Source organism: Atractosteus spatula, chromosome 14, assembly GCF_055471065.1.
Source record: "Atractosteus spatula isolate fAtrSpa1 chromosome 14, fAtrSpa1.hap1, whole genome shotgun sequence".
In the NCBI taxonomy this organism is placed as follows: Eukaryota; Metazoa; Chordata; class Actinopteri; order Semionotiformes; family Lepisosteidae; genus Atractosteus; species Atractosteus spatula.
Window position 1 is genome coordinate 35,020,630 of NC_142719.1, and position 27,979 is coordinate 35,048,608.

The 27,979-nt window shown below is 38.2% G+C and overlaps 5 protein-coding genes across 5 annotated transcripts in view; all 5 read left to right on the forward strand.

Annotated features, from left to right (window-relative positions):
• Positions 1–1,065: 1,065 nt before the first annotated feature.
• Positions 1,066–27,979, forward strand: part of LOC148821226 (protocadherin gamma-C5-like) — a 173,175-nt gene continuing 146,261 nt past the window's right edge. The window contains exon 1 of the mRNA XM_088932528.1: positions 1,066–3,591. Coding sequence (XP_088788654.1) covers positions 1,174–3,591 — 2,418 coding nt within the window. The 5' untranslated portion in view covers positions 1,066–1,173. The remainder of the gene's footprint in view (positions 3,592–27,979) is intronic.
• Positions 5,294–9,574, forward strand: LOC148821227 (protocadherin beta-15-like). Its single transcript, XM_088932339.1, has 2 exons — positions 5,294–7,705; positions 9,440–9,574. Exons 1-2 carry the CDS (start codon positions 5,294–5,296, stop codon positions 9,572–9,574), a joined length of 2,547 nt encoding a protein of 848 aa, XP_088788465.1.
• On the forward strand, positions 11,755–20,756 carry LOC148821228 (protocadherin beta-15-like). The gene is made up of 4 exons (XM_088932340.1): positions 11,755–14,166; positions 17,058–17,485; positions 18,716–18,920; positions 20,706–20,756. The coding sequence occupies exons 1-4, from the start codon at positions 11,755–11,757 to the stop codon at positions 20,754–20,756; spliced, it is 3,096 nt and encodes a 1,031-aa protein (XP_088788466.1).
• On the forward strand, positions 20,923–25,096 carry LOC148821229 (protocadherin beta-15-like). Its single transcript, XM_088932342.1, has one exon. It carries the CDS (start codon positions 20,923–20,925, stop codon positions 23,365–23,367), a length of 2,445 nt encoding a protein of 814 aa, XP_088788468.1. The 3' UTR covers positions 23,368–25,096.
• On the forward strand, positions 23,741–27,956 carry LOC148821230 (protocadherin beta-15-like). Its single transcript, XM_088932343.1, has 3 exons — positions 23,741–23,762; positions 24,411–24,469; positions 25,620–27,956. Exons 1-3 carry the CDS (start codon positions 23,741–23,743, stop codon positions 27,954–27,956), a joined length of 2,418 nt encoding a protein of 805 aa, XP_088788469.1.

Here is a 27,979-nt window from a genome sequence, read left to right on the forward strand (position 1 = left end):
GTTCCTTTGTTCGTTGACTTTTGGTGAAAGGGTTTTGTTATGTATTTTCTTTACAGTGTCTTGCTCACAATTTAGAATGTTGTTTCTACTGAACAATGTTGTGTAGGGATATATTTTATATTACTGTTGTACTTCATTTTTTTGTAGCAGATTTAGCATTTTATTTCAGATCTACTTTTATGATGTCATAGTGTTTTTTATTCGTTATGCTTTCTGTCGTTAAGTACTATCCAAGACACTTTTTTGGCTTTTTTTTCAGTGTGTGGCATTGCGGGAGATGTTGAGCTATCAGTTTTTGGCATTAAATCCCATTTAAAATGATACCCTAAGAAGTTTAAAACGTTATGTGCTTTACTGATACATACAAATGATTTTGGATTTTTAATGAAACCATAGAGCTCTTATCGTTATTATCAATGCTAATATAGATGCAAAATCATAGTTTTTCATTGTGAGAAATGTATGTTTTGGTCAATTCATTCTTTCTTCCACGATCAGATTTTAAAAAATAAATTAGTATAGTCTATTAAAAAGTGAAATCCCATAGATAACATTCGTGTAAACTTTAATTACAAAATGAATGTGTTTGACGACAATCTATTGTTTGCGTTTAATATTTTACATGAACAGAGGTGAGAAACATTCTGATTGAATGTTTAAGACTGGATCTGAAATGTATTCGTTTCCTGCCATCATATGACACAGTATTCATATTTTTTCACATTTCATTGACATTTATCGTTACTTCTGTTGAAAATGTATGTTCATGTTTTTCACTTGAAATTGCACTAAATTGGTCACCATAATACTGTGTTCATGTTTCATAATCAGTATATTCCATCATGATGCAGGTGATGTTACTGTATTCATAATGTATGGATTTTTTCAGTTTCTTTGAGCCTGGCACGTACAATTCATTAAATCCTCAAGGTGTCGCTATTCACCAAGTGGGGGATGTATAATTCCCCAGCACCACTCCCACTGACATACTACCCACAAGCAAGATGCAAGCTGCTGCACATCAGAGAAGCTGTAAACCGTTCGGATTCTGTTCCCGGTTTCATTCTGTTTAGCAAAGTCGTAGGCACGTTTGCAGTTGATTTCTTAATGGAAATGTCTATCCATTAAACGGTTGGACTAAACTGGAACAAAAGTATTTCCTCTCGGTTGAACATGGCGATGGAATACAAATACTTCTCCGTATTAAGGCAGGTACATTGTTTTGTATTCATATTCTTAACACCGCGTATCATATCCGGAGATGTAAGCTATTCGATTCCAGAGGAAATGAAACGCGGGTCTGTGATTGGAAGCCTAATGTCAGATTTAGGACTCGATGTTAAACAAATTGCAGCCCGCAATGCCCGTGTAGATTTTCAAGGGAGCAGACAGTATTGTGACTTTAATCTGGACACCGGCGATTTGACTGTTGCAGAAAGAATAGACAGAGAGGAGCTATGCGCTCAGAAATCTGCATGTGTTTTAAATTTTGAGCTTGTACTTGAAAATCCCTTGGAGTTACATCGTATTACTGTGCAAATACAAGACATCAATGACAATCCGCCGACATTCACAAGGAATTTCATAAAGCTAGAAATTCGAGAGTCTGCTGATAAAGGTGCTCGGTTCCCAGTGAACGAGGCCCACGATCCTGATATAGGACAGAACTCAGTTCAAAGCTACACACTTCAGGATAATGACAATTTTGTTTTGGCTGTTCAGAGAAACCCTGATGGAGGTAAGCATGTGGAGCTAGTACTAGAAAAAGAACTGGATCGTGAAAGGCATCAGGAGGTTACTTTACTGTTAACTGCCGCTGACGGAGGAATCCCTCAGAGATCTGGGACTGTAACTATACAAATCACCGTGCTCGATGCTAATGACAATATCCCTGTATTTAGCCAAAGTGTTTATAAAGTGAGTCTTGCAGAAAATTCCCCCGTGGATACTGTAGTGGTCACAGTAAGAGCCAACGATGAAGACGAGGGAGCTAATGGGGAAGTGACTTATGAATTCAGTCGGATTTCTAATAAAGCTGAGAAACTGTTTGCTCTTGATCACAAAACCGGAGAAATTAAAGTAACCGGAGCGGTCGATTTCGAAGACGAATCGTATTATGAAATTCGAATTCAGGCCAAAGATGGAGCTGGGTTAGCTTCTCAAACGAAAGTTATATTAGAAATTACTGATGTAAATGATAACGCACCTATTATTTTTTTCAAATCTTCAATTTCCTCCATTCCCGAAAACACTTCACCTGGTACAGAAGTCGGCATCATAAACGTACAGGACAGAGATTCAGAAGCCAACAGTCAAGTTCGCTGTTCTATTCAGCAGACTGTTCCTTTCAAGTTAGTCCCGTCTATTAAAAACTATTATTCTCTGGTAACTGAGGGTGAACTGGACCGAGAGAAAGTTTCAGAATACAACATAACAATTACTGCCACCGACGAGGGTTCTCCTCCTCTTTCTTCCTCTAAAACTATTCAGTTGTTTATTTCCGATATCAATGACAACGCACCAGAGTTTGTCCAACAGTCGTATACTGCCTATGTGACTGAAAACAACACTCCAGGCTCGTCCATTAGTTCTGTAACAGCAAGAGACCCTGACTGGAAGCAGAACGGCACCGTCTCATATTCTTTATTTTCAAGTGATATCAAAGGGGCGCCAGTATCGTCGTTGTTATCCATTAACCGGGACACTGGGGTGATACACGCTGTCAGAGCGTTTGATTATGAACAGTTCAGAGAATTCAAGGTGCTCGTTGTCGCTGCAGACAATGGTTATCCTTCACTCAGCAGCAATGCCACTCTGAGTGTCTTCATAACAGATCAAAACGATAATTCTCCACAGATATTGTACCCTGTTCAGTCGGGGAGCTCTTTCATGACCGAGGTTGTCCCCAGAGCTGTTCACGCGGGCTCTCTGGTTTCCAAGGTGATCGCTGTAGATGCGGATTCGGGTCAAAACGCGTGGCTGTCATATCAGATAGTGAAATCGACTGATCCCGGAATTTTTACCATTGGTCTCCACAATGGAGAAATCAGGGCAAAGCGAGATATTTCTGAATCTGACGCAATGAAGCAAAACCTTATCATTTTAGTGAAGGATAACGGACAGCCTTCATATTCGACAACCTGTTCTGTATATTTAATCATTTCAGACGACTTGGCAGCAGTACCAGAACTCAAAGACATGTCTGCTGTTCAGGAGAGAGATTCAAACTTAACAGTTTATTTGATAATTTCATTGGCTGCAGTTTCGCTCTTTTTCTTCACTTTCATCGTTCTGATTGTCACAATCAAATTTTGCCGAAGAGGAAAACCGAGGTTATTGCTGGACGGTGCCGTTGCCATTCCCGGTGCATATTTTCCGACAAATTTCGCCGAGGTTGAGGGCTCGGGAACACTTCGTCATTCCTACAACTATGACGCTTTCTTAACAACAGGTTCTGCCACAAGCGACTTCAAGTTTGTAAGATCTTACAATGAGAACACGCTACCAGTCGATCATGCTTTTAAAAGTCCCCAGAATGAAGCCTGTAAACAAGAACAAGTCAAAGATTCTGCAGAAGACGTCTCTTCCCAGGTAAACCATGTGCAATTAATTCACTTACATGATATGTAACATTTCCCCACGTAGGAGAAAAACGCTCTGCTTTTGTGGGTCTTGCTGCTCTTCTTATGGTAGTGTAAAGTATTATTTTTAAATCAAAATAAGTGGGCTCTTAAAAGGCATGTCTCGATTTAAAGTATTCAAATAATTCTACAATGTGTCTTTGCGTTTTATTGACAACTTTCTGTATTTCTGTGTATTGATTTTAAGAAACTCATAGAAATATTGCATGTGTTTAATTACAGAACACAAATTGCTTTAATTTGCTGACCCTTTTCCTGATATACTGTAGTCTTGTTTTTAAAAGGTTTAGATAATCATTGTCTGCACATCATAGCAATATAATCAATTTGGCAACAATTCCTTGTTCGTTGACTTTTGGTGAAAGGCTTTTGGTGTGTATTTTCGTACTGTATAGTGTTTTGCCCTCAAATTATTATGTTCTTGTTTCTGTAAATCGGCGTTGTGTAAGAATATATTATATATTGAATTTTGCAGTTCGTGTTCTTCGAGACAGTGTTAGTAATTTAGGTTAAACCTACTTTTATTTTGTCTTTGTGTTTTTCCATCTCCAATGTCTTCTGTCAATGTTATGTGCTATTTGATACAGTTTTGTGGCTGGGTTTCAGTTCTGGGCGTAGGGGGGGAATTTAATTTTTTTTTTCTTAAGTAGTGTCCCTTGCGAAACTCTCAATTTTTGGATATTAATTCCCTTTAATTTTTTACTTTAAAAGTTTTAAGATATTATGTGCTAGACTGAAATATTCTTAATACTTCCGGCTTCTTTTTGAAGCAATACAACTGTTATCGTTATCGCTAACGTGTACTTGTATATAAGATCACAGTTTTTCATTTGGAGTAATTTAGAATTAGGTTGTATTCCTTTTTCTTTCTGCCAGCAATGTCTTTAATTTACATGTCTTTAATTAAATACATTAATGAAGTCTATCAAAAGAGATACCACCTAGATAACATGTATAGAAACTTCAAAAATCAATGTGCTCGAAAGCAAACCATTCTTTCTGCTTAATACAGTATCGAACAGAGGTTAGAAACATTCTGTTGACTTTTTAAGATTGGACCTCACATTCATTATTTTATGGTCATTGTTGGCCGACATATGACACAACAGTAATTGATTTTAATTTTACTTTAAACGCAGAACGTGATATCAGTGAAATACGGGATAAATTAAAATTAACTCACCTCTGAAAATCTGTTGTACATATAATTTATATTTAACTTTACAGCTGTTGAAAAAATGTTACCCCTTTTCGCAGGAAATTACACTTAATCTGTAATCATAAGATTGTGTTCCATTTTCTTAAAAATCAATGTTTTCAATCATTGTGCAGATAATGTTAGTGTATTTTACACTGTACATATTTTTACAGTTTTTGTGATGTCTCATACTTTCAATTAAATCCTCAAGGTGTCGCTATTCACCAAGTGGGGGATGTATAATTCCCCAGCACCACTCCCACTGACATACTACCCACAAGCAAGATGCAAGCTGCTGCACATCAGAGAAGCTGTAAACCGTTCGGATTCTCTTCCCGGTTTCATTCTGTTTAGCAAAGTCTTAGGCACATTTGCAGTTGATTTCTTAATGGAAATGTGTATCCATTAAACGGTTGGACTAAACTGGAACAAACGTATTTCCCCTCGATTCAACATGGCGATGGAATACAAATACTCCTCCGTGTTAAGGCAGGTACATTGTTTTGTTTTCATATTCTTAACACCGCGTATCATATCCGGAGATGTAAGCTATTCGATTCCAGAGGAAATGAAACGCGGGTCTGTGATTGGAAGCCTAATGTCAGATTTAGGACTTGATGTAAAACAAATTGCAGCCCGCAAAGCCCGTGTAGATTTTAAAAGGAGCAGACAGTATTGTGACTTTAATCTGGACACCGGCGATTTGACTGTTGCAGAAAGAATAGACAGAGAGGAGCTATGCGCTCAGAAATCTGCATGTGTTTTAAATTTTGAGCTTGTACTTGAAAATCCCTTGGAGTTACATCGTATTACTGTGCAAATACAAGACATCAATGACAATCCGCCGACATTCACAAGGAATTTCATAAAGCTAGAAATTCGAGAGTCTGCTGTTAAAGGTGCTCGGTTCCCAGTGAACGAGGCCCACGATCCTGATATAGGACAGAATTCAGTTCAGAGCTATACCCTTCAGGATAATGACAATTTTGTTCTCGATGTTCAGAGAAACCCAGATGGAGGTAATCATGTGGAGCTAGTTCTAGAAAAAGAGCTGGATCGTGAAAGGCAACAGGAAGTTACTTTACTGTTAACTGCCGCTGACGGAGGAATCCCTCAGAGATCTGGGACTGTAACTATACAAATATCCGTGCTCGATGCTAACGACAATATCCCTGTGTTTAGCCAAAGTGTTTATAAAGTGAGTCTTGCAGAAAATTCCCCCGTGGATACTACAGTGGTCAGAGTTAGCGCCAGAGATGAAGACGAGGGTGAAAACGGGGAAGTGACTTATGAATTCAGTCGGATTTCTAATAAAGCTGAGAAACTGTTTGTTCTTGATCACAAAACCGGAGAAATTAAAGTAACCGGGCCTATCGATTTCGAGGACGAATCCTATTATGAAATTCGAATTCAGGCCAAAGATGGAGCTGGGTTAGCTTCTCAGACGAAAGTTATAATTGAAATTACTGACGTAAATGATAACGCACCTGTTATATTTCTCAAATCATTAAGTGATTCCATTCCCGAGAACACTTCACCTGGTACTGAAGTTGGCATCATAAACATACAGGACAATGATTCCCAAGACAACAGTCAAGTTCGCTGTTCTATTCAGCAGTCTGTTCCTTTCAAGTTAGTTCCGTCTATTCAAAGCTATTATTCTCTGGTAACTGATGGTGAACTGGACCGAGAGAAAGTTTCAGAATACAACATAACAATTACTGCCACCGACGAGGGTTCCCCTCCTCTTTCGTCTTCAAAAATCATACAGTTGTACATATCGGATATAAATGACAACGCACCAGAGTTTGTCCAGCAGTCTTATACTGCCTATGTGACTGAAAACAACACTCCAGGCTCGTCCATTAGTTCTGTAACAGCAAGAGACCATGACTGGAAACAGAACGGCACTGTGTCATATTCTTTGTTTTCAAGTGATATCAAAGGGGCTCCAGTATCGTCGTTTTTATCCATTAACCGGGACACTGGGGTGATACACGCTGTCAGAGCGTTTGATTATGAGCAGTTCAGAGAATTCAAAGTGCTCGTTGTCGCAAAAGACAACGGATCTCCACAGTTAAGCAGTAACGTGACAGTGTGTGTTTTCATCACAGATCAAAATGATAATTCTCCACAGATATTGTATCCTGCTCAGCCAGGGAACTCTTTCATGACTGAAATGGTACCCAAAGGTGCTCATGCGGGGTCTTTAATTTCTAAAGTAGTAGCAGTGGACGCCGACTCTGGACAGAACGCGTGGCTCTCCTATCAGATAGTGAAATCGACTGATCCGGGACTTTTCGTTATTGATCTGCACAATGGAGAAATCAGGACAAAGAGAGACATAGCTGAAACTGATACAGTAAAACAAAATCTCATGATCATGGTGAAAGACAATGGACAACCTTCATATTCAACGACGTGTTCTGTAGTTTTAATCATTTCGGATAATGTCGCAGAAATACCAGAACTGAAAGATATGTCTACCATACAACAGAATACCAACCTGACAGTGTATCTGATTATTTCATTGGTTGTTGTATCCTTGTTGTTTCTCGTTTTCATCGGTGTAATTGTGACAATACGAATTTGCCGAAGCAGAAAACCGAGAATGTTGCTGGACGGTGCCGTCGCCATTCCCGGTGCGTTTTTCCCACCCAGCTATGCGGAAGTCGAGGGTTCTGGAACTCTGCGTCATTCTTATATCTATGACGCTTATCTAACGACGGGCTCCACCACGAGCGATTTCAAGTTTGTGAGATCTTACAATGGAAACACGCTGCCAGCCGAACATGGTTTTAAAGCTCCTGAGAAAGAAACTACTAAGCAGGAAGTTAAAGATAATGCAGAAGAACTGTCTTCACAGGTAAATATTGTGAAATTAAATAGCTTATTTTTTTAACATTTTGCTATGCATTTACCAACGGAAAACCCTACTCTCTGTGTGATGTATTAATCGCGTCTTCCTGGTCTTTATAGGGTTGTTTTTCCAGACTAAAAGTTTAGATTATTATTGTTTGCACATCGCAGCAGCCCAGTACATTTGGTAACTAATTTTGTAGTTTGTTGTGTTTGAGAGGCGTGTTACGTTTCAGCACATTAGAATTCCTTTCTCTAAAGTTAGAATATAGATATCTCTATTAAACGGTCAGGTGTTAAAAGAAACGTTTTTGTGAGAGTTTAGCATTTAGCTTAGTGTCTATGAAATGATATTGAAGAGTAAAATTGCACCCGCTATTGGTCGTTTTTGCTTTAATATTATTTTCGCATTGTGGCTTTTATTTCCTTTGCTTGCTGCTCTTGTTCATTGGATCTTTCACGTTTGTAAATGAAGTTTTTTTTAATTTAATGACTTTAAAACGCTTAGGACATACTGTGTAATCTTGAAACGTTCCTTGTACTCTAGTTTGCATTTTCTGAAACCCTAACTGTCGTATCATTATTGCTTACACACATTTTACACAAAAATATATTGTTATTCCATCTTGGATCATTTTTGTTTAGCTTTTACTGAGCACATCTGGGACCACATTTTTCATCTCGCTCTTATTATCTTTATATCATTAAAGGTGGCCTCAAATTTGAGTAAATCGGAAATTTATGAATTAATTTTATTAATAAGATGGAGTCTGTAGATAGCTTTCATATCAGTTTTGACATAACGGTAATATGCTCGAGGATCAATCGCTTTTTCGTGTGATCTAATTCATCACCATACATTTTCTCACCGTCTATCAAGGCAAGCAACAGGCTCAAAAGACCGTGTACACCCATGTCGTGACTCCAGTCCCTCACGGGTCTTATATTTTATTATAAACAGAGACACGTTAATTTAAAGAAAAAAAAAATCTTCTTCTAGAGCCCATGACTGAAATATTTGTAATCATAGTAGTTTTTCGGTTGCTGTTCGGAAAAATAGTGCTGAAATAAATGGACGTGCACGTTAATCAGTCATTTGAGATTAAGTAATAACATGAAATACACGATTAAGATCTATTTTTTTCGGCTAAAAGGGAATTGTAATGAGAAATCGGATGTCCCAAAGTGATTACAGTTGAATATATTTGACTTACAAAATTGAGATATTGTATACTACTAGGTCCTAGACTCAGACATGGGTGTCTGTTGAAAAATGTGAAGTATGTGTATTTTTAATAATAACAGTTGCTTTGATTTAATGTATATATCCAGTAGAAATGTATTATTTTAAGTATCCCAGGAGTATCTTAATTAAATATAACGGTAGATCCTGTAAATTACTTTACAAGAGTTTGTCCAACAATCATCTACTGCCTGTGTGACTGGAAACAACACTCCAGGCTCGTCCATTTGTACTGTAACAGCAAGAGACTCTGACTGGAAACAGAATGGCACTGTGTCATATTCTTTGTTTTCAAGTGATGTAAATGGGATTCCAGTATCATTGTTTTTATCCATTAACCGGGACACTGGGGTGATACACGCTGTCAGAGCGTTTGATTATGAGCAGTTCAGAGAATTCAAGGTGCTCGTTGTCGCTGCAGACAATGGTTATCCTTCACTCAGCAGCAATGTCACTGTGAGTGTCTTTATAACAGATCAAAATGATAATTCTCCACAGATATTGTACCCTGTTCAGTTGGGAAACTCTTTCATGGCCAAGGCTGTCCCCAGAGGTGCTCAGGGATCCCTGGTTTCCATGTTGATCGCTGTAGATGTTGATTCGGTCAAAACACGTGGCTCTCATATCAGATAGTGAAGTCGACTGATCTGGGACTTTTCACTATTGCTCTCCACAATGGAGAAATCGGGGCAAAGCGAGACATTTTTTATTCTGATGCAGTGAAGCAAAACCTTGTCATTTTAGGAAAAGATAACTCAAAGAATAGTCTACTATCCAGAGAGAGAGATTCATATTTAACAGTTTATTTGATTATTTCAATGGCTACAGTTTCCCTCTTCTTCTTCACTTTCATCGTTCTGATTGTCACAATCAGATTCTGCTCAAGAGGAAAACCGAGGTTATTGCTGGATGGTGCCATTGCCATTCCCGGTGCATATTTTCTGACAAATTTTGAAACACTTCATCATTCCTACAACTATGATGCTTTCTTAACAACAGGTTCTGCCACAAGCGACTTCAAGTTTGTAAGATCTTACAAAGAGAACACGCTACCAGTTGAGAAATCTTTTAAAAGTCCTGAGAATGTAGCCTATACATGCGAAGAAGTCAAAGATTCTGTGGAAGAAGTCCGTTCTTAGGTAAACATTGTGTGATTAATTTACTTACAAGATATTCAACATTTCCCTCCATAGTAGGAATACTAGTATAAAATACATACATTTTGCTGTTAACTTCTATATCATTATAAAGTAGTATATTTAAACCAAAATGAGTGGGCAGTCAAATGGGTCAATATAAGTATATGAGTGAATGTGTTAATTTAAAAGTAGAATGTGTCTTTAATTTTTTTTTGAGAACATTTTGTTTTTCCATGTACTGATTTGAGCTAACACATAAAATTGGGTGTTTTATTACAAAACACAAATTGCTTTATTTTGATTGCGCTTTTGCGGATAGTCTTGTTTTTTTAAAGGATTAGATATTTCGAAATAGTGGCTTGTTCATTGCCTTTTGCTGAAAGTCTTCTGGTGTGTGAGTATTTCATTATACAGTAGTATAGTGTCTCAAATTAAACTATTGTTGTCTCTGTTAATGGACGTTGTGTAAGAAGATATTTCATATGAAACTTGTATTCATGTTCATCGTAGTAGATTTAGTATTTTAGGTTAGACCTACTTTTACTTTTTCATTGTGCTTTTCATATGTAATGCTATGTGTAATTGTGTAGTATTTGAAACACTTTTACAGCTGAGGTAAATGTGTATTTTCATATGTAGTGTCCCGTGAGGGCTCTTAGTTTTGGAAATAAATTATCTTTAAAATTTCACCTGAAAAAGTTTTAAGGCATCATGTTCTTTAGTGAAACATTCTTAATGCTTTTGGCTTTTACAAAACTTTAGAGCTCTTATCATTATTACCACCAGGACTTTGTATATAAGGTGATAATTCTTCATTCGGTGTAATCTAAATTTAGGAATGATCCCTTTACTTTTGGCCAGAATTACGTTTCTTTAATATAATAAATGAAGTCTATTAAATTATTGGAGTCTATTAAAAAGAGAAGCTTCATAGAAAAAAAATAATTTGTATTTAATGTAAGTTTTAAATACAAAATTAATGTGCTAGACTTCAATGCATTCTTTGTTTAATACATTACGTAAACAGAGTTGAGAAACACTCTGATGAATTTTGAAGAATATACTTCACATTCATTCGTTTTCTGGCATTTGTGGCCAATATATGACACAATATTAATTGTTATTTTTTATTTTAAAAGTCAGACCGGTATATCTATGAAACACGAAATTTAGTAAATCAATTCTAAATAACGTAGCTCTTAAATTCTTTTTAAGATATCTTTGCTATTCATCTTCACAATCGTGAATACAAAAAACTGTATTACCGTTTTTTACTTGAAATTGCGCTATTTCTGTAATTATAAGATTGTGATCGTTCTTCTTATAAATCAATGTTCAATCATGACGAAGGTACTGTTAGTGTACTTTAAACTGTATCAATGTAATCATATTATTTGAGCCTGGCAAATACTTTTAATTAAATGCTCAAGGTGTCGCTATTCACCAAGTGGGGGATGTATAATTCCCCAGCACCACTCCCACTGACATATTACCCACGAAGCAAGATGCAAGCTGCTGCACATCAGAGAAGCTGTAAACCGTTCGGATTCTGTTCCCGGTTTCATTCTGTTTAGCAAAGTCGTAGGCACGTTTGCAGTTGATTTCTTAATGGAAATGTGTATCCATTAAACGGTTGGACTAAACTGGAACAAACGTATTTCCCCTCGATTCAACATGGCGATGGAATACAAATACTCCTCCGTATTAAGGCAGGTACATTGTTTTGTTTTCATATTCTTAACACCGCGTATCATATCCGGAGATGTAAGCTATTCGATTCCAGAGGAAATGAAACGCGGGTCTGTGATTGGAAGCCTAATGTCAGATTTAGGACTCGATGTTAAACAAATTGCAGCCCGCAAAGCCCGTGTAGATTTTAAAAGGAGCAGACAGTATTGTGACTTTAATCTGGACACCGGCGATTTGACTGTTGCAGAAAGAATAGACAGAGAGGAGCTATGCGCTCAGAAATCTGCATGTGTTTTAAATTTTGAGCTTGTACTTGAAAATCCCTTGGAGTTACATCGTATTACTGTGCAAATACAAGACATCAATGACAATCCGCCGACATTCACAAGGAATTTCATAAAGCTAGAAATTCAAGAGTCTGCTGATATAGGTGCTCGGTTCCCAGTGAACGAGGCCCATGATCCTGATATAGGACAGAACTCAGTTCAAAGCTATACCCTTCAGAATAATGACAATTTTGTTTTGACTGTTCAGAAAAACCCAGATGGAGGTAAACACGTTGAGCTAGTGTTAGAAAAAGAGCTGGATCGTGAAAGACAACAGGAAGTTACTTTACTGTTAACTGCTGTTGATGGAGGAATCCCTCAGAGATCTGGAACTCTAACTATACAAATCTCTGTGCTCGATGCTAATGACAATATCCCTGTGTTTAGCCAGGCCGTCTACAAGGCTGATCTGCCTGAGAATTCCCCCGTGGATACTGTAGTGGTCACAGTAAGTGCCAGCGATGAAGACGAGGGTGCAAATGGGGAAGTGACTTATGAATACAGTCGGATTTCTAATAAAGCTGAGAAACTGTTTGCTCTTGATCACAAAACCGGTAAAATTGAAGTAACCGGGGCCATCGATTTCGAAGACGAATCGTATTATGAAATTCGAATTCAGGCCAAAGACGGAGCTGGGTTAGCTTCTCAGACGAAAGTTATAATTGAAATTACTGACGTAAATGATAACGCACCTGTTATATTTCTCAAATCATTAAGTGATTCCATTCCCGAGAACACTTCACCTGGTACTGAAGTTGGCATCATAAACATACAGGACAATGATTCCCAAGACAACAGTCAAGTTCGCTGTTCTATTCAGCAGTCTGTTCCTTTCAAGTTAGTCCCGTCTATTCAAACCTATTATTCGCTCGTAACTGAAGGCGAACTGGACCGAGAGAAAGTTTCAGAATACAACATAACAATAACTGCCACCGACGAGGGTTCCCCTCCTCTTTCGTCTTCAAAAATCATACAGCTGTACATATCGGATATCAATGACAACGCACCAAAGTTTGTCCAACAGTCGTATACTGCCTATGTGACTGAAAACAACACTCCAGGCTCGTCCATTAGTTCTGTAACAGCAAGAGACCCCGATTGGAAACAGAATGGCACCGTCTCATATTCTTTGTTTTCAAGTGATATCAACGGGGCGCCAGTTTCGTCGTTTTTATCCATTAACCGGGAGACTGGGGTGATACATGCTGTCAGAGCGTTTGATTATGAGCAGTTCAGAGAATTGAAGGTGCTCGTTGTCGCAAAAGACAACGGATCTCCACAGCTAAGCAGTAACGTGACAGTGTGTGTTTTCATCACAGATAAAAATGATAATTCTCCACAAATATTGTATCCTGTTCAGTCAGGGAACTCGTTAATGACTGAAATGGTACCTAAAGGAGCTCATGCGGGGTCTTTGATTTCTAAAGTAGTAGCAGTGGACGCCGACTCCGGCCAAAACGCGTGGCTCTCATATCAGATAGTGAAATCGACTGATCCGGGACTTTTCGTTATTGATCTGCACAATGGAGAAATCAGGACAAAGAGAGACATAGCTGAAAGTGATACAATAAAACAAAATCTCATGATCATGGTGAAAGACAATGGACAGCCTTCATATTCAACGACGTGTTCTGTAGTTTTAATCATTTCTGACAATGTGGCTGAAATACCAGAACTAAAAGATATGTCTACCATACGACAGAATACCAACCTGACAGTGTATCTAATTATTTCATTGGTGGTTGTATCCTTGTTGTTTCTCGTTTTCATCGGTGTAATTGTGACAATACGAATTTGCCGAAGAGGAAAACCGAGAATGTTGCTGGACGGTGCCGTCGCCATTCCCGGTGCGTTTTTCCCACCCAGCTATGCGGAAGTCGAGGGTTCTGGAACTCTGCGTCATTCTTATATCTATGACGCTTATCTAACGACGGGCTCCACCACGAGCGACTTCAAGTTTGTGAGATCTTACAATGGAAACACGCTGCCAGCCGAACACGCTTTTAAAGCTCCTGAGAATGAGGCAACCAAACAAGAAGCCGAAGATAATGCCGAAGAACTGTCGTCCAAGGTAACTGTTTTGAAATGTGATTACTTTTATGCTTCTTAACACTGCACTATGCATTTACACACGGAAAACCCTACTATCTGTGTGATTTATTCATTGCGTTTCCCTGGACTTTAGAGGGTTACTTTTCCAAAAATAAAAGTTCAGATTATTGTTGTTTTCACATCCCAGCAGCCCAGTAAATTTGGTAACGCTTCCTAGTTTGTTGTGTTTGAAAGCTGTTACGCACGTGTATTTTCGTCGCAGTAGAATACCTCGCTCTAAAGTTAGAATATACGTAGATGTCTCTAATTATCGGTTTGTTGGGAGTATTTTTTGTAAGAGTGTAGCACAGCTTAGTGTCTATGAAATTATATTGAAGAGTAAGATTACACCGTCATTCGGTAGTTTTTGCTTTCATATTATTTTTGCAATGTGGTTTTATCTCCCTTGGTTGATGCTGTTGTTAACTGGATCTTTCATCGTCGAATCCTTAATACTGTAGTTTGCTTTTTCTGAAGCCCTATGTGGTGTTATCATTATTGATTGCACAAAGTAGTATATAGGGACAGGTTTTTTCCCCCTTTGATATATATGTTTTTGTTTATTCCTTCTTCAGTTGTACATCTAGCATAACCTTTTTTTCTTCTCCCGTTTCTTCTTATACTTTTATTTGTAGGAGGGTTTTCAAAATTATGTAATTAAAACATTAATTAATTAATCCAATATGTTAATCAGGGAGAGATCGTATATAACTTTCATGTACATTTTGACAGAAAGTAAGGGTGCTTGTGGCTTTTTATTATTATATTGGTGTAATATATATATATATTATATATTAAAGGAAGAGACCTATTCATTGAAAGAAATATAATCTTGCGGAGCCCATAATTTCAAGTGTAAGCGGCTAATTTTCTAGGTATTCATACCGTATAGCCGTAGGGGGCGCACTTTTTTCTTTCGGGTACGCAGGTGCGTAATAGCCACTCACCAGGACGTTTCGGTAGCACAACTGTCCACCGCCGGCGCCTCCTCACGATTTAGGTGCTGTTACAATGGAGAAGCATAAAAGACGGAAGCAGTCTACTCTTTTCCCTCGGCGTGTTTATTGTCGGCTTTGTCGTTATGATCTTAACTCTTCTCCTTGCTTAACACAGTTCACCCCTGAGCCGCCCGCCTCTCTCATCCCCTTGCTGTGTGGTCACCACGATCTTTCACCCTCTCACATCCGAAACTTAATTATTTTTAAAACTCGAAACTCTTAACATTTACCAAATTATGTCTTACGAGAGGTTTGGAATTTCTTACGTTTTACGTAATCGTTCGGAATAAAATGGGGCTGAAACACACGAGTGTGTTATTCAGTTATCAGAGATTAGGAAGTATCATGGGGTACAAGAAGAAATCAGACATTCTTAAGGGTCACAGCTGAAAACTATTTATACTCCGGTAAAAAAGTTTGCTTCCCGTAATTAACATGTAGTACAGGTCCTAGAGTCACACATACGGACAGGGGCCTGCTGGAAAAAAACGTGAAATGCGTATGTTTAAATAATATTTTTTGTGATTTATTTATATATGTAGTAATAATGTAGTGCTTTAAAACAGTATTCCCGGAGTGTGGATTTTAACTAAAAGGAAAGGAGATGGAAATTGCTCCTCACTGCTATAGTTTTCAGCACATGACTGCGATGCGTTGCAAAGAATACAGTAGTCATTAGAAGCTTGGTTTCATGTTAAGGATGTTACTGTTTGGATACCAAGTGAAAAGTATTATCATCCTGATTTTCAGGATGTAAATCTACGTTTCATTGTTTCTTTTGCGTCGTTTGCCAATCTATGACATTGCATTCATGGATGTTCATTTTATATCTTAAATCCGACTGTAATATCAATGAAATCAACACAATTCTTAATAAAAACTCCCTATAAATCTTATCAAATATCATTGATACCTATGATCACAGTTGTTGAAAAATCGTTGTATTATATTTTCACTTGTAATTGTGCTAAATTTATCAAGTTACTCTGTGAAATCACAAATTCATTGTTAAGCACATTTCATTGACACAGTACAGTATGTGCATAAACTACTGTAGTTTTCAGCAATGTCACATGGTGTCGCTATTCAATAACTACTAGGGGATGTAGATTCCCAACCACTCCTCCTACGTATTTAATATCCTCAAGCATACTGTAAGGTGCTGCACATCAGAAAACCTCTGAACCACTCGGATTTTATTCACTGTTTTGTCTTGCTTCGACGACGTTTTCAGCAAAAGTACAGACGACAGGGATGTGGAATGTAAATGTTCAATAAATGGTTGCACTAAAGTGGAACAAAAATATTTTCTTTCGGTGACAACATGGCGATGGAATACAAATACTTCTCCGAATCAAGGCAGGTACTTTGTATTGTTTTCTTTTTCCTAACGCTGCATATCAGTTTTGGAGATGTTAGCTATTCTGTACCAGAAGAAATGAAACGCGGGTCTGTGATTGGGAATCTAATGCATGACTTAGGACTCGATGTTAAACAAATTGCTGCCCGTAAAGCTCGTGTAGACTTTCAAGGGAACAGACAGTACTGTGATTTTAATCTGGACACCGGCGATTTGGTTGTTGCAGGAAGAATAGACAGAGAGGAGCTTTGCGCTCAGAAGGCTACATGTGTTTTAAATTTTGAGCTTGTGCTTGAAAATCCGCTGGAATTACATCGCGTAGGTGTGCGAGTGCAAGATATTAACGACAATTCACCCACATTTCCAAAGGATCATATAAGGATAGAAATTCAAGAGTCTGCTGTCAAAGGTGCTCGGTTCTCAGTGAACGAGGCCCACGACCCTGATATAGGACAGAACTCAGTTCAAAGCTATACACTTCAGGATAATGACAATTTTGTTTTGGCTGTTCAGAGAAACCTTGATGGAGGTAAACACGTTGAGCTAGTGTTAGAAAAAGAGCTGGATCGTGAAAGACAACACGAAGTTACTTTACTGTTAACTGCCACAGATGGAGGAATCCCTCAGAGATCTGGGACTGTAACTATCCAAGTCACCGTGCTCGATGCTAATGACAATATCCCTGTGTTTAGCCAAGGTGTTTATAAAGTTAGTATTCCAGAAAATTCCGCCCTTGAAACTGTAGTGGTCACAGTTAGCGCCAGCGATGAAGACGAGGGTGCAAATGGGGAAGTGGCTTACGAAATTATTCGTATTTCTAATAAAGCTGAGAAACTGTTTGCTCTTGACCACAAAAGCGGAGAAATTAAAGTAACCGGGCCTATCGATTTCGAAGACGAATCCTTTTTTGAAATTCGAATTCAGGCCAAGGATGGAGCTGGGTTAGCTTCTCAGGCGAAAGTTATAATTGAAATTACTGACGTAAATGATAACGCACCTGTTATATTTCTCAAATCATTAAGCACCTCCATTCCAGAGAACGCTTCACCTGGTACAGAAGTCGGCATCATAAACGTACAGGACAGAGATTCTGAAGCCAACAGTCAAGTTCGCTGTTCTATTCAGCAGTCTGTTCCTTTCAAGTTAGTCCCGTCTATTAAAAACTATTATTCTCTGGTAACAGAGGGTGATCTGGACCGAGAGAAAGTTTCAGAATACAACATAACAATTACTGCCACCGACGAGGGTTCCCCTCCTCTTTCGTCTTCAAAAATCATACAGTTGTACATATCGGATATCAATGACAACGCACCAGATTTTGTCCAACAGTCGTATACTGCCTATGTGACTGAAAACAACACTCCAGGCTCGTCCATTAGTTCTGTAACAGCAAGAGACCCCGATTGGAAACAGAACGGCACCGTCTCATATTCTTTGTTTTCAAGTGATATCAAAGGGGCGCCAGTATCGTCGTTTTTATCCATTAACCGGGACACTGGGGTGATACATGCTGTCAGAGCGTTTGATTATGAACAGTTCAGAGAATTCAAAGTGCTCGTTGTCGCAAAAGACAACGGCTCTCCACAGTTTAGTAGTAACGCGACTCTGTGTGTTTTCATCACAGATCAAAATGATAATTCTCCACAGATATTGTATCCTACTCAGTCAGGGAACTCTTTCATGACTGAAATGGTACCCAAAGGTGCTAATGCGGGGTCTCTAATTTCTAAAGTAGTAGCAGTGGACGCCGACTCTGGACAGAACGCGTGGCTCTCATATCAGATAGTGAAATCGACTGATCCAGGACTTTTTGTTATTGATCTGCACAATGGAGAAATCAGGACAAAGCGAGATATAGCTGAAAGTGATACAGTAAAACAAAATCTCATGATCATGGTGAAAGACAATGGACAACCTTCATATTCAACGACTTGTTCTGTAGTTTTAATTATTTCGGATAATGTCGCAGAAATACCAGAACTAAAAGATATGTCTACCAAACAACAGAATAGCAACCTGACAGTGTATCTGATTATTTCATTGGTTGTTGTATCCTTGTTGTTTTTTGTTTTCATCGGTGTAATTGTGACAATACGAATTTGCCGAAGAGGAAAACCGAGAATGTTGCTGGACGGTGCCGTCGCCATTCCCGGTGCGTTTTTCCCACCCAGCTATGCGGAAGTCGAGGGTTCTGGAACACTGCGTCATTCTTATATCTATGACGCTTATCTAACGACGGGCTCCACCACGAGCGACTTCAAGTTTGTGAGATCTTACAATGGAAACACTCTGCCAGCCGAACAGGCTTTTAAAACTCCTGAGAATGAAGCGACCAAACAAGAAGTTAAAGATGATGCCAAAGAACTGTCTTCGCAGGTAAATATTTTGAAATGACATTTCTTATATGCTTCTTAACATTGCACTATGCATTTACAAACGGAAAGCCCTACTATCTGTGTGATTTATCCATTGCGTTTTCATGAACTTTCGAGCGTTACTTTTCCTTACTAAAAGTTCAGATAATTATTGTTTGCACATCACAGCAACCCTGTAAATTTGGAAACGCTTCCTAGTTCGTTGTTTGAAAGGCATGTGTATTTTCATCACTGTAGAATTACTTGCTCTAAAGTTAAATATATTTGTTTGTATTTAACTGCTAGATGTGAAGCGTTTTTTGTAAGAGTGTTGCATTTATCTTAGTGTTTATGAAATTATATTGAGGAATAAGATTACACCTGTAGTTGGTCGATTGTGCTTTAATATTATTTTCGGACTGTGGTTTTATTTCCCTTGCTTAACGCTTTTGTACATTGGATCTTATATCTTTGAGTATAAAGTTGTTGTTTTTTGTTATTTTACTTTTAAACGTTTTGCACATTAAGAATAGTGAAACATCCTTAATACTCTAATTGTATTTTTCTAAAACCCTGTGTGTTGTCATCATCATTGCTTGTACAAAGTTGTACACAGAAACAACTTGTTTCTCCCCCTTGGATATTTTTGTTTAGCCTTTATTCAGTTGCATATTTAGCATAACATTTTTATTCTCCCTCTTCTTCTTATTTCTTAAAATGTCGTCAGAATTTAGTGATTAAAATATTCATTAATTATGCAAATATGTTAATTAGAGAGAGATTGTAGACATTTTTCACTTACGTTTTAATAGAGTGAAAGAGAGTGCTCGTTGATTAATCGTTTTATTATTATATTATGTTGCTGTATTTTAAAAACTTAAACATATTCATTGAAGGAAATATAATCTTGCGGAGTCAATGATTAAAAGACTTGGAATCTCTTACGTTTTTAGGTAACTGTTCAGAAGAAAATGGTGCTGAAAAGCACGGACGGGTGTGTTATTCAGTTATCGGCGATTAGGTAATATTATGAAGTACATGAATACGAACATATTTTTATTTTTTCTGTCTAAAAGAGAAATGTAAGAAGAAATTAGGCATTTTAAAGTGTTATATCTGAATACGATTATTTATCGAGTAAAGACATACAGTAGGTCCTAGACTCATACATACAGGTAGATGTCTGCTGAAAAAAGGTGAAATACATGTGTTTTAATACTAATATTTGTTGTGATTTAATTATTTATATATGTAGTAGTAATGTAGTATTTTGAAGTACAAGAATTTGTTTTTGACTAGAATGATAGGGGTGACAATTTTTCCTTACTGCTGTAGTTTTCAGGGCATAAAAGCGATGCGTTACAAAGAATAGTCTGTTGAAGCTTGGTTTCATGTTAACGATATTACTGTTCGGAAACCAAGGGAGAAGTGTTACGTTGATTTTCAGTTTGCAACTTTCAATGTTTCCTCCTTCCTTTGCGGTTCTTTTTTTTTTTTGCGTTGTTTGCAAATCTGTGGCATGGCATTCATCGTTTTTCATTTTACATGTTAAAGTCCGTTTGTAATCTCGATGAGATATGACATGAAACTTAAGTAACTCCCTAAAGACCTTAGAAAATATCATTGATACTTATGAACACAGTTGTTGGGAAATCGTTGTATTATTTTCACTTGTAATTACGCTAAATTTATCAAACTGCTCTGTGCAATCATTAGTTCATTGTTTAGTGTGTTTTATAGATACAGCATATGTATAAACTACTGTCGTTTTCAGTAATGTCACATGGTGTCGCTATTCATTAACAAGGGGATGAACAGTAAGATTCCCAACCAGCCTCCTCCTACACGCACCCTGTGAGGTGCTGCAAAACATAAAAACCCTGAGCAGCTCGGATTCTTTTTACACTTTCTTCCTGATTCGGACAGATGTAAAACAGAAGTACAGGCGACTGACAAGTGGAATGTACATGTTCAATAAACGGGTGGATTAACCTGGTTCAAACGTATTTTCTCTCGGAGTCAAAATGGCGATGGAATACAAAGACTTCTCTTTCTCAAGGCAGGTACATTTTTTTGTTTTCTTTTTCTTTACCCTGCATAGCAGCTTTGGAGACGTAAGCTATTCTATTCCAGAGGAAATGAAACGCGGGTCTGTGATTGGAAATCTCATGCACGATTTAGGGCTCGATGTTAAACAAATTGCAGCCCGCAAAGCTCGTGTAGATTCTGAAGTAAGCAGACAGTATTGTGACTTTAATCTGGACACCGGCGATTTGATTATTGCAGGAAGAATAGACAGAGAGGAGCTTTGTGCTCAAAAGGCTACATGTGTTTTAAATTTTGAGCTTGTGCTTCAAAATCCATTCGAATTACACCATGTAGGCGTTAAAATCCAAGATATCAACGACAATTCACCCAAATATCCAAAGGATCTTATAAAGCTGGAAATTCGAGAGTCAGCAGTTATCGGAGCTCGGTTCCCAGTGAACGAGGCCCACGACCCTGATATAGGACAGAACTCAGTTCAAAGCTATACACTTCAGGATAATGACAATTTTGTTTTGGCTGTTCAGAGAAACCCTGATGAAGGTAAACACGTTGAGCTAGTGTTAGAAAAAGAGCTGGATCGTGAAAGGCATCAGGAAGTTACTTTACTGTTAACTGCTGCTGACGGAGGAATCCCTCAGAGATCTGGGACTGTAACTATACAAATCACCGTGCTCGATGCTAATGACAATATCCCTGTGTTTAGCCAAGGCATGTATAAAGTTAGTATTCCAGAAAATTCCGCCCTTGAAACTGTAGTGGTCACAGTTAGCGCCAGCGATGAAGACGAGGGTGCAAATGGGGAAGTGACTTACGAAATTATTCGTATTTCCGACAAAGGTGCGAAACTGTTTGCTCTTGATCACAAAAGCGGAGAAATTAAAGTAACCGGACCTGTCGATTTCGAGGACGAATCCTATTATGAAATTCGAATTCAGGCTAAGGATGGAGGTGGCTTAGCTGCTCAGACGAAAGTTATAATAGAAATTACTGACATAAATGATAACGCACCTGTTATATTTCTCAAATATTTGAGCACCTCCATTCCCGAGAACACTTCACCTGGTACAGAAGTCGGCATCATAAACGTACAGGACAGAGATTCTGAAGCCAACAGTCAAGTTCGCTGTTCTATTCAGCAGACTGTTCCTTTCAAGTTAGTCCCGTCTGTTAAAAACTATTATTCTCTGGTAACTGAAGGTGAACTGGACCGAGAGAAAGTTTCAGAATACAACATAACAATTACTGCCACCGACGAGGGTTCTCCTCCTCTTTCTTCCTCTAAAATTATACAGTTGTACATATCGGATATCAATGACAACGCACCAGAGTTTGTCCAACAGTCGTATACTGCCTATTTGACTGAAAACAACACTCCAGGCTCGTCCATTTGTACTGTAACAGCAAGAGACTCTGACTGGAAACAGAACGGCACCGTCTCATATTCTTTGTTTTCAAGTGATATCAATGGAGCGCCAGTATCGTCGTTTTTATCCATTAACCGGGACACTGGGGTGATACACGCTGTCAGAGCGTTTGATTATGAGCAGTTCAGAGAATTCAAAGTGCTCGTTGTCGCAAAAGACAACGGCTCTCCACAGTTCAGTAGTAACGCGACTCTGTGTGTTTTCATCACAGATCAAAATGATAATTCTCCACAGATATTGTATCCTACTCAGTCAGGGAACTCTTTCATGACTGAAATGGTACCCAAAGGTGCTAATGCGGGGTCTCTAATTTCTAAAGTAGTAGCAGTGGACGCCGACTCTGGACAGAACGCGTGGCTCTCCTATCAGATAGTGAAATCGACTGATCCGGGACTTTTCGTTATTGATCTGCACAATGGAGAAATCAGGACAAAGAGAGACGTTACTGACACTGATATAATAAAACAAAATCTCATAATAATGGTGAAGGACAATGGACAACCTTCTCGTTCAACAACATGTTCTGTAGTTTTAATTATTTCAGATAATGTCGCAGAAATACCAGAACTGAAAGATATGTCTACCATAGAACAGAATACCAACCTGACAGTGTATCTAATTATTTCATTGGTTGTTGTATCCTTGTTGTTTCTCATTTTCATTGGTGTAATTCTGACAATACGAATTTGCCGAAGCAGAAAACCTAGAATGTTGCTGGACGGTGCCGTCGCCATTCCCGGTGCGTTTTTCCCACCCAGCTATGCGGAAGTCGAGGGTTCTGGAACTCTGCGTCATTCTTATATCTATGACGCTTATCTAACGACGGGCTCCACCACGAGCGATTTCAAGTTTGTGAAATCTTACAATGGAAACACTCTGCCAGCCGAACATGGTTTTAGATGTCCTGAGAATGACACAACTAATCAAGAAGTCAGAAATAATACCGAAGAAGTATCTTCCCAGGTAAAAAAAAGTGCAATTACATTGTTTATATGATTATTAATATTCAGAATTACTCTGCATATAGAAACGTAAATGTTCAAATTATCCTGTCCTTTTCTCCTCTATTTTATTGTGCTGTAAAGTTTTATAACCGTATGTAGTGGGCTATAAAACCGCACGTCTTGTAATTATAACGCAAATACTATGCAATATTTTTACATGAATTGAAACATTTTTGTGCTGTTAATTTTTATGCACAGGCCCAAAGTATGTTCCACGCCTGAAGACACATTAAATATGTTTCTATTCTTTTGTTGTTTAGTATAAAGTTGTTTTTTTCCAGATATGAGGTTCAGATAATCATTGTTAGCACATTATTGCTGTACAGTAAATCAGTGCATTTTTTGCTCTTCTTGGAAGACTTTTGATGTTTTCAAGTTTCAATCCCAGTACAGATTATTTCTGTAAAATTTGAATTCCAATGTGTCTTCCTTTCCTAGTTGAGCCTTTCATGTACATACCATATAATGGGATAGATGAAAGTTGTTAGATTAGTCAAACGTTTATTTTCACATTCTTTTCTACAGTTTTTCTCTGCTATTTTTTAGTCAGGAGCTGCAAAGGGCTAAACTTTGTTTAAGGATTCGTGTATACTGTATCTCGTGCGATTTTTTCACCACAGGATTTGAACACCCTTTGAATTAAGTTTTATTTTTGAGACACTGAATGACATCGAATCATTATAAGTACTTTAATCTATTTTTTTTTTCTTCCTGAAACAACCTATTTGGGATCATCATTGTTTACACCAAATCTTGATTAGATAAAATAGATTGCTATTTTTTCCTTGGATTAATTACGTTTCATTAACTTGTACACATGCTACTGCATTTCTTCCCTAATGTCTTAAGGGTGTATACAATTTAGTAAATGAAGGCATTCATTAGTTAATTAAGACTGTTAAAAAGATGATTCAGAACATAGTATTCATGTCAGTTTTGACAACAAATTAATGTCCTCAAGGACGAACTGCTCTTTTTATTCTATTCTAAAGCAGGGGCTTATTTATCAAAATAAATCGCATCTTGTGTTGCCAGTATCCAAGACGCCCAGTGACTCCTGTTTCTCGGTCGCTGTCCGCAATAATGGTGCTGAAATGCATGGGCGGTTGAGGCATTCCTTTGTCTGCGATTTAGTTATAACATCATTTACATTATAAAGAGCATGTTTTAATTTATTTTTTTGTAAAAAAAATCAGTAGTATATCACATATTTCTGTTGCAGGTGAATACTCTTAAAATTATCCTTTACAGCAGTCATCTGGGTCCTAGACTCGTATAGTACATCCGTTCTTACTAAAAACAGGGAATATGTATATTTAACTATAATCGTTAATTATGATTTTTAATAGTTGTATTAACCTATAGGTAATGCAATTTTCTAACATATCCCAAGAGTGTTAATAATTGAAACCGAAGAAATTGTAAATTACCATTAGGAAAGGAAAACAGCTGCATAGGTATGCTTGATGGAGGAGTTTACTGTATACATGATGGGATTAATTTCCTACAGTATATGTTACTTCTTGGAAACTGAAGTAAGAAAGATTTTGAAGAATTTTATTTTTTAAAGTTTTGACCTAGCATTAATGCATTTGTCTTGCGTTGTTTTCCAACATGCACCAGCAATTTGATTGTTTTTGATTGCATTATAAAGAAACAACTAGGAAATAAGAAATCGAGCATTTATGCTTAAGATACCCCTCTAAAATCCTAAATAAAAAAAAATATATTTGTCAGTGCCCTGGTTGAGAAACTGGTATTACTATTTTATATTTGCAATTACACCAATTATACAATTGTAGAATTACTTTCATTCTTATTAAAATAATATATTCAGTTATGAAATAATTGCTATTAGTGTATTTCATTTATACACTACTTTTAATTGCTGTTGTTTTACAAAATCCCTCAAGGTGTCGCTATTCACTAAGCAGGGGAGGTAGGGTCCAGTAACACCCCTCCTACTGATATAACCATTTCAAGGAGACTGCAATCTGCTGCAGACGAGAACAGCTGTGAATCATTCGAATTCTATATAAGGTTTCATCTCGGTTTAGCAAGATTTTAATCAAAAGCGCCTACAGTTTCTACGGGAAATTTGTGTGTTTATACGAGTTTGGATTACATTGGAGCTACAGTATTTTCTCTCGGTTCAATATGGCGATGGAATACAAAGGCCTCTCTTTCTCAAGGCAGGTACATTGTTTTTTCTTTTTCTTAACCCTGCATAGCAGTTTTGGAGACGTAAGCTATTCTATTCCAGAGGAAATGAAACGCGGGTCTGTGATTGGAAATCTCATGCACGATTTAGGACTCGATGTTAAGCAAATTGCAGCCCGCAAAGCTCGTGTGGATTTTCAAGGGAACAGACAGTACTGTGATTTTAATCTGGACACCGGCGATTTGATTGTTGCGGGAAAGATAGACAGAGAGGAGTTTTGCGCTCAGAAGGCTACATGTGTTTTAAATTTTGAGCTTGTGCTTGAAAATCCGCTGGAAGTACACCGTGTAGGTGTTCAAGTACAAGATATCAACGACAATTCACCCAAATTTTCAAATGATTTCGTAAAACTAGAGATTTTAGAGTCAGCGGGTATAGGGGCTCGGTTCCCAGTGAACGAGGCGCACGACCCTGATATAGGACAGAACTCAGTTCAAAGTTACACACTCGGGGACAATGACAATTTTGTTTTGGCTGTTCAGAGAAACCCTGATGAAGGTAAACACGTTGAGCTAGTGTTAGAAAAAGAGCTGGATCGTGAAAGGCAACAGGAAGTTACTTTACTGTTAACTGCCGCAGATGGAGGAATCCCTCAGAGATCTGGGACTGTAACTATCCAAGTCACCGTGCTCGATGCTAATGACAATATCCCTGTGTTTAGCCAAAGTGTTTATAAAGTTAGTGTTGAAGAAAATTCCCCCGTGGATACTGTAGTGGTCAGAGTTAGCGCCAGCGATGAAGACGAGGGGGCAAATGGGGAAGTGACTTATGCATTTAGTCGTATTTCTAATAAAGCTACGAAACTGTTTGGTATCGATAATAAAACAGGAGAAATTAAAGTAACCGGGCCTATCGATTTCGAGGACGAATCCTATTATGAAATTCGAATTCAGGCTAAAGACGGAGGTGGCTTAGCTGCTCAGACGAAAGTTATAATTGAAATTACTGACATAAATGATAACGCACCTGTTATATTTCTCAAATCTTTAAGCACCTCCATTCCCGAGAACACTTCACCTGGTACAGAAGTCGGCATCATAAACGTACAGGACAGAGATTCTGAAGCCAACAGTCAAGTTCGCTGTTCTATTCAGCAGACTGTTCCTTTCAAGTTAGTCCCGTCTATTAAAAACTATTATTCTCTCGTAACTGACGGTGAACTGGACCGAGAGAAAGTTTCAGAATACAACATAACAATTACTGCCACCGACGAGGGTTCTCCTCCTCTTTCTTCCTCTACAACTATACAGTTGTACATAACTGATATCAATGACAACGCACCAGAGTTTGTCCAACAGTCGTATACTGCCTATGTGACTGAAAACAACACTCCAGGCTCGTCCATTAGTTCTGTAACAGCAAGAGACTCTGACTGGAAACAGAATGGCACCGTCTCATATTCTTTGTTTTCAAGTGAAGTCAATGGAATTCCAGTATTGTCGTTTGTATCAATTAACCGGGACACTGGGGTGATACACGCTGTCAGAGCGTTTGATTATGAGCAGTTCAGAGAATTGAAGGTGCTCGTTGTCGCAAAAGACAACGGCTCTCCACAGCTAAGCAGTAACGTGACAGTGTGTGTTTTCATCATAGATCAAAATGATAATTTTCCACAGATATTGTACCCTTCTCAGTCAGGAAACTCTTTCATGACTGAAATGGTACCCAAAGGTGCTCATACGGGATCTTTGATTTCTAAAGTAGTAGCAGTAGACGCCGACTCTGGACAGAACGCGTGGCTCTCATATCAGATAGTGAAGTCGACTGATCCGGGACTGTTTGTCATTGATCTGCACAATGGAGAAATCAGGACAAAGAGAGATATAGCTGAAACTGATACAATAAAACAAAATCTCATCATCGTGGTGAAGGACAATGGACAGCCTTCATATTCAACGACTTGTTCTGTATTTTTAATTATATCAGACAGCGTGGCAGAAATCCCAGAACTGAAAGATATGTCTACCATGCCACAGAATACCAACCTGACCGTGTATCTGATTATTTCATTGGTTGTAGTTTCCCTCTTTTTTCTCATTTTCATTGGTGTAATTCTGACTATCCGATTTTGTCGAAGAGGAAAACCCAGGATGTTTCTTGACAGTGCCGTCGCCATTCCCGGTGCGTTTTTCCCACCCAACTATGCGGAAGTCGAGGGTTCTGGAACTCTGCGTCATTCTTATGTTTATGACACTTACCTAACAACGGGCTCCACCACGAGCGACTTCAAGTTTGTGAGATCCTTCAATGGAAACACGCTCCCCGTTGATTCCAATATGAAAACAAATGGAAATAGTGGCTCTGAACAGGGAACAATGAGTGCTAATAGCAAAGATGCATCCTTTCAGGTAATGCTGTAAAATTCTTATTTATCGATGGTTTC